Below are 16,871 nucleotides of genomic sequence, written 5' to 3' on the forward strand. Positions count from 1 at the left end.
TTTATAGTTATACCCAGGCCATATAAATATAATAGTGAATTTATTTTTAATGGGTAAAAGAATGGGCCCGGGGATGTTGTAAAAGAGGACAGGCCTAGTCGGGGGGACAAACTAGGTAGGTTTGGGCTTGTCTGCCAGCAGAACTAGCTCAAACCTTAAACCTTCTCTTGAGATTGGATAAAGATATTAGTTGGGTATAAAAGCAAGTAGTATCAGCTTATTAGTAATTGTCTCAAATCACTTGATTTCGGTTGGAAAGGCTTTTACCTGTCATTGGAAGAAAATAAAATTTTCCCAGTATGGAATGAAAGTTTCTTATTGAACAAATAATTGTGTATTCTTTCTAAATTAAAGAGTAGAATTAGGAAATTATAAATAAGCATTTTTGTAAGGGGTGTTTGGTGGCTTTTGTCTAAGAGTTCGATAAATTATTGATTATCCAAAAAGTTTTGAGTCGTTAGAAATTGTGACTTTAACCACTCAACTTAACCATAATTCTCACACTCCTCTTCATATGTGGGCCCAAGCTCTTTTTTAATAAGTGATTTTACATTTCAATGGGTGTGTGAATATGTAAGTTTGTAAGGTATTAGTGAGTGTTGTTGTAATCCACATAATTGATAGTAGATTTTGTTTGGTGTTGCTCGTGGACGTATACTTAAAATTGGCTTAACCATTGTTAAATATTATTGTCTTGTATAATCATTTTATATTCTTGTTCGCATGAATGCACTTCTATTAAGTATTAAACAAATCACACAACTAGGTGAGTTGGATATGAACGTGCTATAAAGAGGAAACCTCATCATGTGACGGATTGACTATCCATGAATTTAATAATCCCATGACTTGTTAAATCATTTGAATAAATTATATAACTATTGAATATATGTTTATGTAATTAAAAATACAGGTAATCGTCACCAATCACTCACCACTTGCAACTCCTTTTCAGAAATCAGCCATTGCCAACATAAGAAATGGCCCATTTTATCTTTGCAGAGTGCAAGCATTCTATTGTCACATGTCTTTGTAGCCACTTTAGGTCAATCGATCTAGTGTCGGCTCTACATGCAAGTCAAGGTGGTCACAAGACCACTCTGACTTGCAAAAAAATGTATATATACACTTTCAAAAAATATATTATATGCCAAACTAATCTATTGTGATCATTCTAATAAAAATTATGAATACCCTGACTTGAGAATTACAAAAATTTGGATTCAATAAGAGTAGTGTTACTACATTCACAACATTTTCACAATAATTTTACAACAAATCTAATGTAGTATATTGTTACTGATTCTAATTTGGGCCAAATACTAATATTATTTTTTTTACCCACCAATAATAGCTTTTTGCATAAGATTTATTGTAAAAATGTTATGGACGTAGCATTACTCCAAAATTAATTTTACCTCAAAACATAATTCTTAATCTCTGTTCTTTTTTAAAGCTTAAATAACGACAATAAATATTAACTCAAATAACAACAAACATAAACCAAACAAAAATAAGACAAGACCAAACAACAACAAGCGAAAAAATTACTCAACAAAAAGCCTATTATAAAACAAAAAGATAAAACTTGTGGTCATTCAACCTATTCAATAAAAATAATTTATAATTTCATTTTTCTTTAAAAAATGGTACCAAGAAAAATATTGTGGTAATTTAAATTTTTAGTAATCACCCTAAAAAAATTTTTAGAGCCGCCACTAAATCGATCAATACCTAACTGATGATTCATAACCACAACTTCCAACTAAAAATAAGTTTCTTGCAAAAGCACAAGCCCAACCTTTTCCTTAAGTAAATGATAACATTTTAGCACTTGCTCAATCAATTCATTAGGTTCCCCCCACCTTGGCTATCTTTCAATGACTCAAATGCATTTGCTCATAGTCCACCATCAAATGCTTTCTTTTTTTCTTTTTAATCCTACCCAAACAAGTTAAGAAATAATAAATATTTCATTTATAATACTCATTTAAGAAAAATTATATTTTTCAATAATTTATTGATTTGAATAAACAAATTCATTCTAATTGTATATACTTTTCTTGATATTTGTACATATTTTTTACTTTATTTTTAATGAATATACCATACAAATGCAAGTTAAGGTGCATTTAACAATCTACCTTCTCTTACCACCGCACACTCTAAGTATGGTGGTCATTCTACAAGTATAAGTGCTTGTGGGGTGTGGAAGGTAAGAATTATGGTTCAAGTCTCTAGGAGGAAGTTTCACACACATATACATCTAGATTAGGCTAGAGTAGAATTTATATCTTGTAAAAAAAAAAAATTATCTCCTCTTACTCTTTAGTGCCAATTTATTATCCCATTTTGAAAGTGCACTTTTTGAAAATACATTTAAATGTATATATATATATATATATATATATATTAAATGTATAGCTTTTCAAAGTGACTCAGTTTCTAAAAAGAAAAAGAAAAAACCCTAATAAATAGGGACAGAGTTCATTAACTTTATTGCCATGATTATTTTTTATTTCACTTGTGTTGCAACCTTACGTCACAAGTATAAGCTAATTTTTTTTTTTTTTTTCTCAACTTGTTTATGAGAGGCCACTGTAAAAAATAAAAATAAAACTAAAATTTAAAGGCATGGCTTCCCACTCCAAATTTGTTTGGACATCCTTTCTTATATAACCCTCCAATAAAAGGTTGTGGTTCAGGATGGACGGACGGCTTTATTATAAGTTATCACTCAACTACACTCCAAATGTTTTTGTTTGTTTCCACTTTCCTGTCGTGCCAATCACCATTTTTTTTTTTTTTAGAAACTAATGGCTTGTTTGGAAGTTTAAAAACGGAGGGGGAGTAGAGTAGAGGGAGAGAGAGTAATTCAATTACCTTATTTGGAAGTTTTTTAAGGAAAGAGGTGGAAGAGTTTGGAGGGATTTCAACCACCTCTAACCCCTCATTTTTAATTCCCCAAATTGGAGAGATTTGGAGGGAGAGTAGAGTAGATAAATTATTAACTAGATAAATTCCTCAATTTACTTTTTCTAAATTAATAATAGACCAATGTTGCAAGTCCATTTTCAAATAGGGGTAAATTTGTCTATTTTAATCATTTCTTCTCCTCTCCATCCTAATTTTTAAAACATCCAAACAAGGAGAAGGACTAATTACTTCCTTCCCTCTTACTAATTTTAAAAATATCCAAACAAGGTGGAGGGGAACCATTCCCCTCTACTCTCCTCCCCTCTACTCCTCTCTACTCTCCTCCCTCTCTAAACTTCCACCAAACAGGCCATAAGCTACTAGCCATTTCACTTCCTCACAATATAAGTGTTTCACTTTATCATCTCCAATACTTGGGTAGAATTTAGCATCTTGTACTATAACAGGGGCACACTTTTTTTTTTTTTTTTTTAATTTTTAAATAGCAGAATTAAGCATTGAAGTTGAATTATGTTTTTGAGCACCATTAGCTTCTTGCTTCTATGCCTTTTCTCTTCCTTATTGTTTGGCTATCACCAACCATTTCAACTATTTCTTATCTTCCTCGTTCCAACCATCTCCTAGGATCTATGACATACAGATGTATCAATATTTAATAATCTTTTTAAATAGTCTTAGCTACATAAATTGTTTCTTTATTACTTTTTCCTATATATCAATGAACAAAGTTTAACTATAAAATTGGTTGTAACTTAAGGCTACAAACTCACTCAATAAAATAAATATTATTACATATTTTGAAAATCTAACCGTTGAATTGCATGTTCTTTACGTTCTTAATACATATGTCAAATTTTTTGTCAATCGAATATCATTTACTATATGATCTATAAGATTATATTTTATACATAATTTTAAATTACAAAAACTTATAATTTAAAAATTTTATTGATAACATAGTTATTGACCTTTAATTTTCTTGAAATTTTGTAAGCATGAAGGATATAAGAAGATGTAATTCAATGATGAATTTGTTAAAATTCACCTTCAATAAAAAAATATTAAGTAAGGTTATAGTCAATTTTGTAGTTAAACTTTGTCACTATATCTTTACACTATGCTTCTATATCCATCCCATCTAATCATTCCTGGAGAAAAAGGGACACGTGGGATCATTCCCGTCTCCTAAAATCAAAAGGGAACCAAGCTAAGATGGTTGTCAAGTAGCATTTAATGCAACTTGATGGTAGTTGGATTGCATTAAATGCAATGATAAGAGCAATAGTTGAAGCAATCAATATGAATCCTTGTAATCTCGACTCTATGGCACATGTCGCCTTTTTTGTAGTTGATCCTTATTAAGTTCCAATTAAGCCTATTTTGAAAGAAGTTATACCCTACATCAGGTATATGCTTTTCCTCTCACACAAATGGTGAGTCCCACTCTTTAGTGGGACCCGCCAGTTGTGAAAGTGAGGAAATATATACCCTGCACTGTGCAGGGTATATTTTTCCCTTTTTTTGGACAGGCCTCTAACAGACCTATGTGATCGATGAGGCTTCGTTTGTCTTACCTAGTCACCTAGTGTGATTAGGTTAGTAGTTGCAGAGTTGCAGTAGACTGCTCAAGGGGAGATACTTCTAAGTCAGCGTATATGGTAACCATGATCATAGGACCTAGACAGAGCTTATGGGTCAAATGGTCCATCCAACTACTATTGTGAGCTCAGAGACGTGGATTCCCCCTCATAAATACCTAAGCTACCTTATATTTTTGGTTACATCACAGTTTAGAAGAAGTCCGAAGGTCTACCCAACCACTAAGGTTGTTGGCAATTCCTAAACTTGGTTACATCACAGTTTAGAAGAAGTCCGAAGGTACTACCCAACCACTAAGGTTGTTGGCAATTCCTAAACTATCTTGAAAGTAAAAATACTTCTTTTTAGATGGGTTTAGGAATTGCCAACAACCTTAGTGGTTGGGTAGTACCTTCGGACTTCTTCTACTTTATTACTTTGGACATATTGATGTAAAAGCTTTATTAATGATTGAAATTCAGCCATCAAAAAAAAAAAAAAAAAAAAAAAAAAAAAAAAAAATCTTGAATGACTGAAAATCTATAGAAAAAATGCTTCCAAACAAACAATCTCTATTAAAAGTTCTTACAAACTATAAAGGTTGTATCTAATATACAAATTTCTTGATTTCATGAGATTTGGGAGAAGTAATTAGTAGACAGACTTATTCGTAATTTACTTTATTCCCAAATTTGAATTTGTGATTAGAAATATCAAAATGGAATCCTCCGTTTTAAATCCGTCCATTATAAAATCTTCATTTTTATAATAAATATTGATTTTTAATTTTAATTTTAATTTAATACAACTTTAATATAAAATTAATTGAATAGAAAATTTGAAAAAAATCAGCTTAGAAAAACCATCTCTCTCTCTCTCTCTGGTGCATGAGCTCTAAAACCGTCTGATTGTTGCAGATCCCTCCTCCCTTGTTGACTTTGAAGCGGAAGCTTGTGATACTCATGTCAATGAAGCCATCGGGTCGAGTTCCTAAGCACTAAGATATATGGCTTGGATTTTAAACTCGCTAGTGGATTTCGGGCATCAAAACTTTCGTTATTGACCTTATTTTTGTTTTGTGGTTCTCCCTTCTCTTTTGAGAAAAGAAGAAGATTTTTTTACAAACTAAGAAGAATTTCTCATAGTTGCGGAAGAATCCGTAATGGTTGGTTTGATCTATTTTATTTGTGAAGTTGTTTTCTTAAGATATTTTGTCCTGTATTGTATTTTTTTCTTTGTTCCTTATTAGTTGTAATGTTTGTATCATTTTTGCTAGCCATAAAACGAGTGCATTTTACTATTGTAGCATGGTTCAAAATTTTGTCATAACTTTTTTATTTGTTCTTGTAAATTTTTTTCTTGTTCTTGATTGATCATCTTTTGTAATGCTTGTAGTATCTTAGCTTGAATTAAAAGAATATAATTCTAGTAGGACTTAAAATTTTATTGATTTTAAATTTTCATTTGATTTCTTATTAATAAAATGATTTAGTTGGATGAGATTTTTCTTTTCAATTAATTTTTATAGAATTTTTTAGTCCGGCATGGTTTTTTCCCAATTCAATTTAATGTAAATAATTTTTTTCTATTAAATTAAATGAACTTGTTTTAAAAATAATTTTCTTTATAACAAATTCGTTACATGCATGGAAAGTGACCACATTCAATTTTATCATTTATGATAACACAAAGGTCAATAATACAAAATGAAAAGTATGGGGGCATGTTTGCAAATTGACCCAAATCTTAGAGGTCAAAGGCCTTTTGCTATTTGTTCAAATAAATTAGAAAATAATGAAATAATACAACATAAAAACAACAATGAAAGTTATCATAATAATATTCAAACATGTAATATAAAATTCTTGATTATATAAAAAGACTTGTTTGTTATGGTTGTTTCCACACAAAGAAGTTTTTCAAAATTAAAATTGATAAAACCTTACTTAAGATCGATTATGTCACAACAAGATTAAGTGAGAACTATTATCAATTAAAAATAATACGAGAATAAAACTCAAATTCAAAAACTTACTAATTTTGCATTTCCAAAAGACAATAATACTCTCTAGTACTACTGTATTAGCTTGTTAATAGTTCGTTTGGATTGAGGGAAGGGGATGGAGAGTAGAATAGAATTAGCCCAAAATTAACATATTTTTAGCTAATTTTACTCTACTTCCCTCCACTCCCCCTCTCTCCCCCTTCAATCCAAACAGGCCCTAAATGTCAGTGTAGTGGCTTTACACACAATGTTGAATTGATTTTTCAAGTGTTTCTCACACTCACTCCTTTCCCTATATAAACACCCTTTGTACTTATTTTGAAAAATGCAAATCTTATACACAAAGTCACTGATCACTTCTATTATTATACTATTACTAATGGAAGACCCAGTATTGAAACCACAAGTTGAGGTAGTAATTGATGCTTCCATTAATGTCACTAGCCAAGAGTCTCATGCCCACCCAATTCCCATTTCCAATCCATCACAATCATACATCTTAACCAGGCTCCATGCAGGCTACTTCAGAATAAGCATCTCTCTTGGTGCCCAAGCTTTACTATGGAAAATTCTAAGTAAGCCAACAGATGAATCACAAGCTTTCCAACAAGTATTCCACATGATTTCTTCAACGGCTTTTCATTTACTATGGTGTCTTGCACTTTTGGTGCTAATTACACTCTCTATGCTATATATTCTAAGGTGTTACTTTCATTTTCACTTGGTCAAGGCAGAATTCTTACACCATATAGGAGTGAACTTCTTGTACGCCCCTTGGATTTCATGGCTTCTCATGCTTCAATCAGCCCCATTAATAAGGCCAAAGAGTAACACTTATCTAGTTCTTTGGTTGGTTTTTGCAATTCCAATATTGGTGCTTGACATCAAAATATATGGGCAATGGTTCACCACTGAAAAGAGGTTTCTATCAATGATGGCAAATCCAACAAGTCAGATATCAGTGCTAGGGAACTTGGTAGGTGCTCAAGGAGCAGCACAGATGGGGTGGAAAGAGAGTGCGATTTTCATGTTCTCACTAGGCATGGCACATTATTTAGTACTCTTCGTTACCCTCTATCAGCGCCTACCTGGTGGTAATCATTTTCCAGTAATGCTGAGGCCAGCTTTCTTCTTGTTCATTGTTGCACCAAGCATGGCAAGTTTAGCTTGGAGCTCCATTTCAGGAGCTTTTGATACTTCATCACAGATGCTCTTCTTCCTCTCTCTATTCCTTTTCATGTCTCTGGTAATTTTCATCATTTACTCCTCTCACATACTTCCATTTCTCCACTATTTCAATAGCAGCACAAGTACTGTGTAAATGAACCAAGTTCATAAACAGTTTGGGTAAAACTTCTTTATGTTTGTTTATTTAACAAACGAGGCAAGTTTAAACTCAAGTTTGGACTTGATTATTAATCGAGCTGAGTTCAAACATATTATTGTGTTTGTAAACAAGCTCGTGAGAGTAAGGCTTGATTCAAGTCTACACAATATAATATTATATGTTTATATGTATAAATGCATACAAACATATTTATATTGACTTAAGATTAGATTGTGTAAGTTTGCAAATAAATTTATAAGATATCAAATTATTATTTGGTAAAAACTATATATATATATATTTTAAATGATACAAGGTTGGTGACTCTAATTTTTATAATTTTATAAATAAAAATCATTCTATCTAATTAAATCAAACAAAATAATTTCAATTGTAATTTAGTTATTAATTATTAGTATAAATTTGGTAAGAGGTAAAAAATTTTAGCTATAGTATCTACTATACATGGAGAAAAGATAAGTTAATTAAGCAATTCATGAAGAAATTCAAGATTGTTCAAAAATGAACTAAGTTTAAACATGTAATCTAACTTAGTGATGAGTTCAAGTTAGACTTGCATTTAAAATACAAATAAATGAATTAATCATAAACTTTTAATATTCAGCTTGTCATAACCCTTAAACTTTTTATTTGATTCAAATGTTATACCTCTACTGAGTACAGAGTATATATGCCTTTGAAGTGGTTTTCAATCTAGTCAGCGAAGTACATGGAAGAAATGATCTGAGATTGATAGTGTAAATTATTTGTTGCTCTTGACATTATGACAAGTTTAATGCCTCAACTTTCTACAACTTTAAATAATTAATGTCACAGAGAGTAGATAGTATCATCCTGGATTGAGATCTGGTGTAATAATTAGGGCTATTACACCATGCAATACCTTCTCATGGTTCAGATTAAAAATTAAAAAGTTAACTTTTGATACCAACCATTAGATCAAGGAAGTTAAAACGGTAAAAACGTTAAATTTTTTTTAAAAAGTGAAAATAATGCTAGAGGTATTGCATAGTGAAGTGAAGAGCACTCTATTTGAAAGTTCACCATTAAACTTATGATTGGTTGGATCAGAGTTTTCATTGGCAACTTTTTGAAGTAATAAGCTTTAGCTGTTAGGCCATAAAGGTCAAGTTGAAGAAATAAGTTTCTTTAGTTTTTGCATCCCTAAAAATATAGATGTGTGATGAGAAAATTTAGCTGGTTGTCAATAAGCATTTCTAGGTGACAAATAATAGAGGAAGAGTGCTATGAAAGCCCCACACAAAGCAGCATTTACACACACCTTTGCATGTAACAGAGAGGTGATTAATATACGTGTTAATGCAGCCTTGGCCTCTGGCTTTGTTATTAGAAGAAGGGGGTCCCTAGCTAATTGAAACGTGCAACTAATCCACTCATGGATTTATATACAGGCTTGTAGGCCAACCCTTTTCAAGAAATCTATCAAGAGGTTCCATGTTGCATGGTGGGCTTTCTCCTTCCCGCTTACCTTTCTTGCTCTAGCCTCTGTGGAATACGCAAAAGAGGTGAAAGGTCATATAGCACCTGCGATGACGCTTGTGCTATTGATTCTGTGTGTTCCAGTCTTTATGGGTTTGATGCTACTTACTGCACACAACAGCAACAGGCTTTTGCGTGAATATGATCCTAGTCTGAGTTCTCTTAATGAACTAAGGAAGACTGCAACTAAGCCAGAAATTGCAGTTGACAAGTGAGAGAAGGAGACTTGAAACTAGGCTGGCGGCGCAGACCGGTTATGGTTTACCTGCAATTATGACGACTAATTGTAGTGCAAAGCTTATGCTCTACTGTCATAGAGCTGTTGACAGAAGAATGTCACTAATTATAATGGAAACTTATAAACTTTGTGAATGATTTGAATAGTTCAATTGTAGCAGAAAGAACCCAAAAGGTCTTAATTACAATCCAAACTTTAAACCATACAGAAAAAGGGGGATAAAAATGCATATTCATAAACATAACAAAATCAGCAGAAATTTTTTTCCATGTTATAACCTAATAATTTGTCTCAGTTTGTCAGGACAAAATTGATCAACTCCAGCACTTAAGCTCTAAGTAAAATTAAACACACAATGAAAATCCTATTTACTCCTGATTTTTTTTTTTTTTTTTTTTTTTTTCCCTTGGGGTTGAGGCAGGGAATGGGGTGGAAGATACTACGAAAAATGAAAGAAAACTTCAAGAAGGAAAAAAATGCAAGAGGTGCCGTGTTGCTTAAGTATTCTTCTTGCTACCAGAATGTGACAATCTCCTGTCCAATGATTGCAACTGGTTCCTAAGGTTTTGGTTTTCCTCAAGTAAGCGGTCGTACTCAAGAAGGAATCCTTCAGATTGTTTACTTAGTGCAACTGCATTGGCCTCTGCAGCATTCACTTCTTTTGTCCTCGTCTCAAGTTCCGATTCTAGATGCTTCAGTTTTTCTCGCAATTTAGCTGTCTCTTCCTCCAATGCTTTAGCTTCCTCAACTTTCCCATTTTCAGATCCTCGAGCCTGTTTCTGAACTGCCTCCATGCTCTTCCTTCTTATACGTAGTTCTCTGATATAATGGTGTAGTCTGTCTATCATCAGTGCAAGGAATAGGGAGGAACCTGCAAGCAGTTGCCCCAAGTTTACATTTTAACATAGGTCCACAGCTAACAAGTTTATTGAGCAAAATGGGGTTCAAACTGAAACAAACAACCCAGTCCTAAAACTCAAAGCCATAAAGCATTATTACGTTACAAAATGAAAAAACATGATGTGATCCTGTACATGCAAAACTTTTAACTAAAACAACAACAATCAAGTCTAAGTCCCAAAATTCTGGAGTCGGCTATGTATCCTCAACAAACTAATAAAGGTCGCCCACATTTATCCAGCTAAGAGCATTCAAGCTTCATCAAATATCATGTCCAGCAGTAAAGGTTCCTACATATATTTCCTTTGTAATCAGTAAGTTGCAAATGTACCCAAAGGATTTGAACCAATGACCTCACCCTCCCCCACTACTCTTGAAGATGAAGTGACATTTGAGCCAGAGCTCATTGGCTCCAAAATGAAAACTTTTTAACAAAAATACCATGAAGCAAATCACTTAACAGCTTGTCTGTAACTGAAAAACAAGGTGAAAAATAACAAGGACTAATTTATAACAAGATTAAAATACTTCAGACTTAGATAAACCGCGGACAGACTTTCAAACATGTACTTATAAGCAACAAAACATTACCTAGGTGTTTTGACAAAGGTATTGATGCATTCTATAGTCACAAGTCACAACAGTGCTATAGATAAACCACCATGAAGCAAATCACTTAACAGCTTGTCTGTAACTGAAAAACAAGGTGAAAAATAACAAGGACTAATTTATAACAAGATTAAAATACTTCAGACTTAGATAAACTGCGGACAGACTTTCAAACATGTACTTATAAGCAGCAAAACATTACCTAGGTATTTTGACAAAGGTATTGATGCATTCTATAGTCACAAGTCACGACAGTGCTATAGACATAACAAATTTCACAACTTTTTTCATAACTTGTGAAGGCAATGGAATGAAATTAGCATGAAAATCACTTTCACATGAAACCACCACTGACATTCCTTTTATTGTATACCAATCAAAACCTACCACCTCAGCTGTGAATAATTTTGGGCTTATGGCTACCCAAATATATATTACATCACAATATGTATAGATTCAGAACAATGATTTTAGCATTGACCGTACTATACCAAAATGTTACATATTTTGTTTGCTGATCAAGTCATTCCTTCTAAATCAGTACAAATAACGATCCTAGCATTGACTTTTTATTAGACAATTACTTTTCCATTAAATTTAAGGAAAATCTTAATAACACAAAAAAGGACATTGCTCAGTTTTGAAGTTTATTTGAGATTGCAATACTTAAAAGAAGAAAATGCAAAGAACCCATTAACCAATCTGTCAAAATAGGCCAACCACAAAGTCCCATTTCCTTGAAAGTCAAAATCATGTAATTCATTCAAATCAAATCATGATTCACAAAATTGTTGTTCTACAAAAAAACCCAATGATTAGTACATAAAAATAAATAAATGCAAAGATTGGATTAGATTAGATTAGTAATTACCCATAAGAGTGGCTTCAAGGAGATGCTTGGCCATGAGGACCTGATCCGTTGGATTAACAGCTCCCTCATCGATCCACCGCTTCTGGATCTTGGTCATGCTGTAGACGCTGGACAAGAGCACCACAAAGACGGTGGCACCAACGGTCTTGACCATGATTGGCCCACGACCGCGCTTGACGCGATCCAGGCTCAATATCACTAGCTTCCTCAATGGGGTCTTGAATAGTAGCACCAATATCAATGCCATTTCCGACAATATCACCGTGAACAATAGCTGTTGCATTGTTTCTCTCTTCTTCTTTTTTGCTTTGGGGGTGTTGTTGGTTTTTATTGTTGTTGTTAGGATTTTTGGGTGTATGGGAAAAAAGAGCAATGAATTGGTTTGGTTGATGGAGTGAAGAGAAGGGAAGATGTGAAATGGAATTTGGAAGGAAAGGAAGGAGTGGTTTCCTCTTCTTTGTTCTTTGTTTTTGCTTCAAAATGGAGATTTTATAAATTTTATGAGGAAGTCCCTAGGCTTTAGTTATTTTTACATAAAAGGGCCTTTTACTTATCTAATATTATTATTTGGGGGGTGGAAACACAAACTATGAATAAAACTTAACATGTTATCCTTCTAAAAAAAAATAAAAAACTAAATAAAGAAAAAAAAGTTCTTTAACACAAATGGGGGTACATGTTAGTTGTTATGTTATAAATCAAAATGAAGCCAATGTAAATCTCATGACACCACTTTATTGGAAATATTTATCTTTCAATGAATTTAAAAGTGTACTAGTGTCATCATATGCACTCTGCACGTGTGATGAGTCTCTCTCTCTCTCTCTCTAATATTTTGAGTCTTAATGTCGTAATTTTTTAATTTGAATTTATTTATTATTGGTGAGGTTACACAGAAAGAGATTTTTAAGAAACTAAAATTTAGGATTTTGAAAAAGAGTAAATTACTAGATTTAGTGTGTGCTAATTTTTCGGGAAAAAGTTTTTTAAATAGAAAGTTTTTTTCTTTGAGGTATTTAAATAGAGAGTGTATACTAATTTTTAGGAAAAAAAGTTTCTCAAATAGTTTTTTGTTTTTGAATTTTGTCGAATTACAATTTTAACCTTTTATTTTTATTTTTTAGGAATAAAGTTTATCTAATTAGATTAGAGGTTTTTATTTTTTATTTTTTTATTATAAAGACATTACTAACTTTTTGAATCCTCTTAATATATAGAAGAGAGATATGATGTGTTTTGTAAGGACGTGATACTAAGTATATTTTTAAATTTATAAAAAACAATTTTCAACCTAAAATAATTTTATTTATTTATTTAAAAAGTAATGAAGAGAAACTTTTTAGGACACACATTGAAAGAAGAGAAGTGTTATATTTACAACATTTTTCACAACAAATCAAAGGTGATGAGTTGTTATTGGTTCTAATTTCAATCTACAACTTAGATTACTTTTTTGTCCACTTGTAATAGCTAATAACAACCTGTCACTTATAATTTGTTGTGAAAGTGTTTTGAACATAGCAATTCTCTTGAAAGAATTGATCTAATCGATAATCATAAAAAGCTTTTTTTTATTATTTTTTATTTACTTAAGTTGAATTAATATTTGTGCAAGAATTAAATCTCAAATATTTTATTCTATTACAAAAAACTTTATTAATTAAGCTAACTGAAACTCACATTAATATTTGTATTTGAGTTGATTAAGTATGAATTAATATTTGTATTTGAATTAGGTATGAATTTGTTTAGAAGAATGTGGTATACTTGACCAATTTTGGTTTTTAGTGTAGGGCTATAATTGAAAAAAAGATTAAAAAAAAAAAAGATTGTCTAATTATATCAGCAAAAGTGGGGTAGAAAGTAGAGTAGTCTTAAGCCTTAAGGTGCAATTTCAAAAGAAGAAAAGTTAACGAAAAAGTCAAAACCATGTGGTGTCAAGATGGTCATCTACGAACATTAATTAAATGTAATGGAAAAGGACATAAAACAGAAAACAAAGGCCAGTGGCCACGTTAACAACTTGGTTTATGATAAAGATTTTAGGATGACTTGACTTCTCTTTTAAGGGTGTAAATTTGGAAGATAATTTAAAGAACCTAAGACTTTGAATCTGTACCTCAGGCAGATTTGCACAATCTTCCTTAAGGAAATGCCAAAAAATAAAAATAAAAATAAAAACTAAACTAAACTAAAAAAAAAAAAAAAAGCTTAAGACTTAAAAAGAACTATATTTTCCTCCAAAAATAACAAACAACAGCATTAAAATATATAATGTTATAATAACGTTTTGTCAAACTTTGGCCACATTGTAGAAGAGATACGGTATTTAGCCTCTTATTTTTCAAACTTAACTTATTCTCATATACAAAGGCACTGTAATACTGTAACTTACTTACTAGTGAGAACTGAGAAGAACAATTTTTTTTTTCTTTACAAGTCTGGATGGAAAATGTACCACCAGATATTACAGATGTACTTTTAGCTGATTTTAACAGTTTTCGTTAATTAAAATGCTTTGCATTGATTCTCAAAAAAAAAAAAAAAAAAAAAAAGTTTTGTCGAAGCACATTATCAGAATTTTTAAATTGGTCATATATAATATAAGTTATTTATGATTGATTCAAGCTTGATTTGAAAAATATTTTATTAATGTTCTTTTATCCAACAAATGAGTTAAGTTTAAGCCTGAATTTAGATTCAACTATTAGAATCACACGGAAATTTTGATGTAACTTTTCGCAAACAAAATAGAAGTAGAACCTGTGAGAAACCCAAATGAAAACACAATGACAAATAATGATCCATATGATATTTTGATTGCTGAAATTTTCACGGAATCGAATTATGCATGATCAAATTTAATTGATCTATGAAATTTTGATATTGCTTTGGGTATTCTAGCCGAAGTGGCTTTGGAGTTTTGAATGAACAGGTTAAGTTAAAAGTTAAAACGATTATATGTATTTGATTGTGGCAATTGGCAAATTAGGTATGCTTTTCAAAAATGATTATTTCTCAAGATGCAGTATTCCTGTCTTCCAATTCCTCCGGAGAGAATGTTAATCACCGTGTGCAACACAAGGACTCATGAGTGTGTGCAGATAGATAGGCAATTTTAAAAGATCATTTAGAGCTTGGACCACACCATTCTTAAAAAGAGTGTGAAAATCAACATCACCCTGCTTATCCTCATTTGATCCCATGACCATGTTAGTCCATCCCTTCCCCACTTATGTTTTATTTATTTATTTTTTTTTAATGGTAAAAATGGATAGAACTTTATTCCATTAAACATTAAGAATGGAAAACAGGAAAGAGGGCATTTCTCAGTCCAAACCAATGCCTCCACAACCTCTTTTGCAGTCCCAGTAAGAGTTTGGGCAACTTGATTACGAGTTTTTGGGATATAATCAAAAGAAATTTGTCAAAAAATAAAAGCTACCTTCTTTAAATTTAAATAAATAACAACTACATTAAAAAAAAAAAAAAAAAAGGCTGTAGTTTTGGAAAGGATAAGGTTTTGTACAAACTAATAATTGAAAGCCACGGTTGGCAATTTGCAGTCCACATCTGTTCCATCTGTACACAAAAATCTGGTTGATGCATTAAAAATGTGAGAAACTATTGTAGTTAGGGGCCAACCTTTCACCAATGAACGCTATTATTTAACCTACCTATTTAGTTGTACATTTAAATTGTGTGTATATACGTAAAGGTACGAAAGTAATGTTAAAATAATGATTTAGTGATTAAGTTTATTATTTTTATTAGCTTAAGTATCAGTTTATTATAGTAAAGCAATCAAGACAAGCAGATTTCGTGACAAAGTGGAAAAACGATGGAGAACATTTTCAAAGGAAAAACTAATACTAAGGCAGCACATCCAAATTAAGGCAATTAACTACAAAAGGAGTTTGCAATCTAGAACAAAAAATTTGTTTCCTAGACTCTAATATCTCAATAGGTAACTCATTGTTGATCCACCACAACTTCGAAACTTCTCACACAAGAGCTCCTTCCCGAATGAATTGTCTGTATTAATGACATGAATCTTTGACTGACTCCAAGGCACCTAGGTTATTGGTTAGGCTTACTGGTTACGAGTTGACTCATATTTTTTGTTCACATACAAAAAATAAAGTAACAATAACAATAACAATAATAATAATGTAAGGTGGTGGGTTGTGCTAGTGATGTTGGGTTGTTTCCTGCGGCGCTAAGCCCAAGTTTTCTGGATAAGGGAGTTGGGACCGGTCCAGCTGCAACTCAAGTTGGTCCGGCTTGTGCGCAAACTAGGCCAGGTCAGCCAGGAACGTGCTTACGGCAGGCAGAACTATTTCAGGCAAGTTGTGGTAGACAGACATAATAATAATAAAATAAACAAAAATATTTGGCCACTCAGTGAGAAATGACCAAACAGCTCTTGAACTCAATTACAGCAGCAATATTAATCACTTTTACGGAAGGGAAAGAACAGAACAGAAGTTAACAAATATTAATATGTATGGGTTAGTCAGTATCATAGGAAAATCAACCAAAATCTGGTCCGCAGGAGCAGAGCCAAAGAGGAAAGAACGTTCCTTCTCAACGCAATTAATCTCTCAGAAAAAAGTCTTGCCATGGAGATTAACTTCCCTGAGGGAAACAGATCTGAGTGGTTTTTCTGCACATATGCTCATTGAGGTTTTCATAGAGAGTAGGATTTCATGAGGGAGAGAGGAAACCAATCTACCGGTGCATGCCTACCGTTCTAATTCTCACTTTGTCTTTCTTTCTGGTTGTTTTCTTTCTTTCTTTTCCCACTCATTTCTATGCTATTTCTCTACTTCTCTTTTTAAGTTCCTATTTCTTAGTCGAAGTTCCCGTCGATTTTTTCCTCCCT

At 32.2% G+C, this 16,871-nt stretch overlaps 2 protein-coding genes across 2 annotated transcripts; one reads left to right on the forward strand and one right to left on the reverse strand.

Moving 5' to 3' along the window:
* The first annotated feature begins 6,827 nt into the window (after positions 1-6,827).
* Positions 6,828-9,749, forward strand: LOC126727062 (S-type anion channel SLAH1-like). Its single transcript, XM_050432521.1, has 2 exons — positions 6,828-7,766; positions 9,281-9,749. Exons 1-2 carry the CDS (start codon positions 6,846-6,848, stop codon positions 9,581-9,583), a joined length of 1,224 nt encoding a protein of 407 aa, XP_050288478.1. The 5' UTR covers positions 6,828-6,845; the 3' UTR covers positions 9,584-9,749.
* A 106-nt stretch (positions 9,750-9,855) lies between these two features.
* LOC126727063 (uncharacterized) lies at positions 9,856-12,439 on the reverse strand. Its single transcript, XM_050432522.1, has 2 exons — positions 11,987-12,439; positions 9,856-10,477 (listed from the first exon to the last, which is right to left on the reverse strand). Exons 1-2 carry the CDS (start codon positions 12,267-12,269, stop codon positions 10,104-10,106), a joined length of 657 nt encoding a protein of 218 aa, XP_050288479.1. The 5' UTR covers positions 12,270-12,439; the 3' UTR covers positions 9,856-10,103.
* Between the last annotated feature and the right edge of the window lie 4,432 nt (positions 12,440-16,871).

Source organism: Quercus robur, chromosome 5 (assembly GCF_932294415.1).
Source record: "Quercus robur chromosome 5, dhQueRobu3.1, whole genome shotgun sequence".
Classification (NCBI taxonomy): Eukaryota; Viridiplantae; Streptophyta; class Magnoliopsida; order Fagales; family Fagaceae; genus Quercus; species Quercus robur.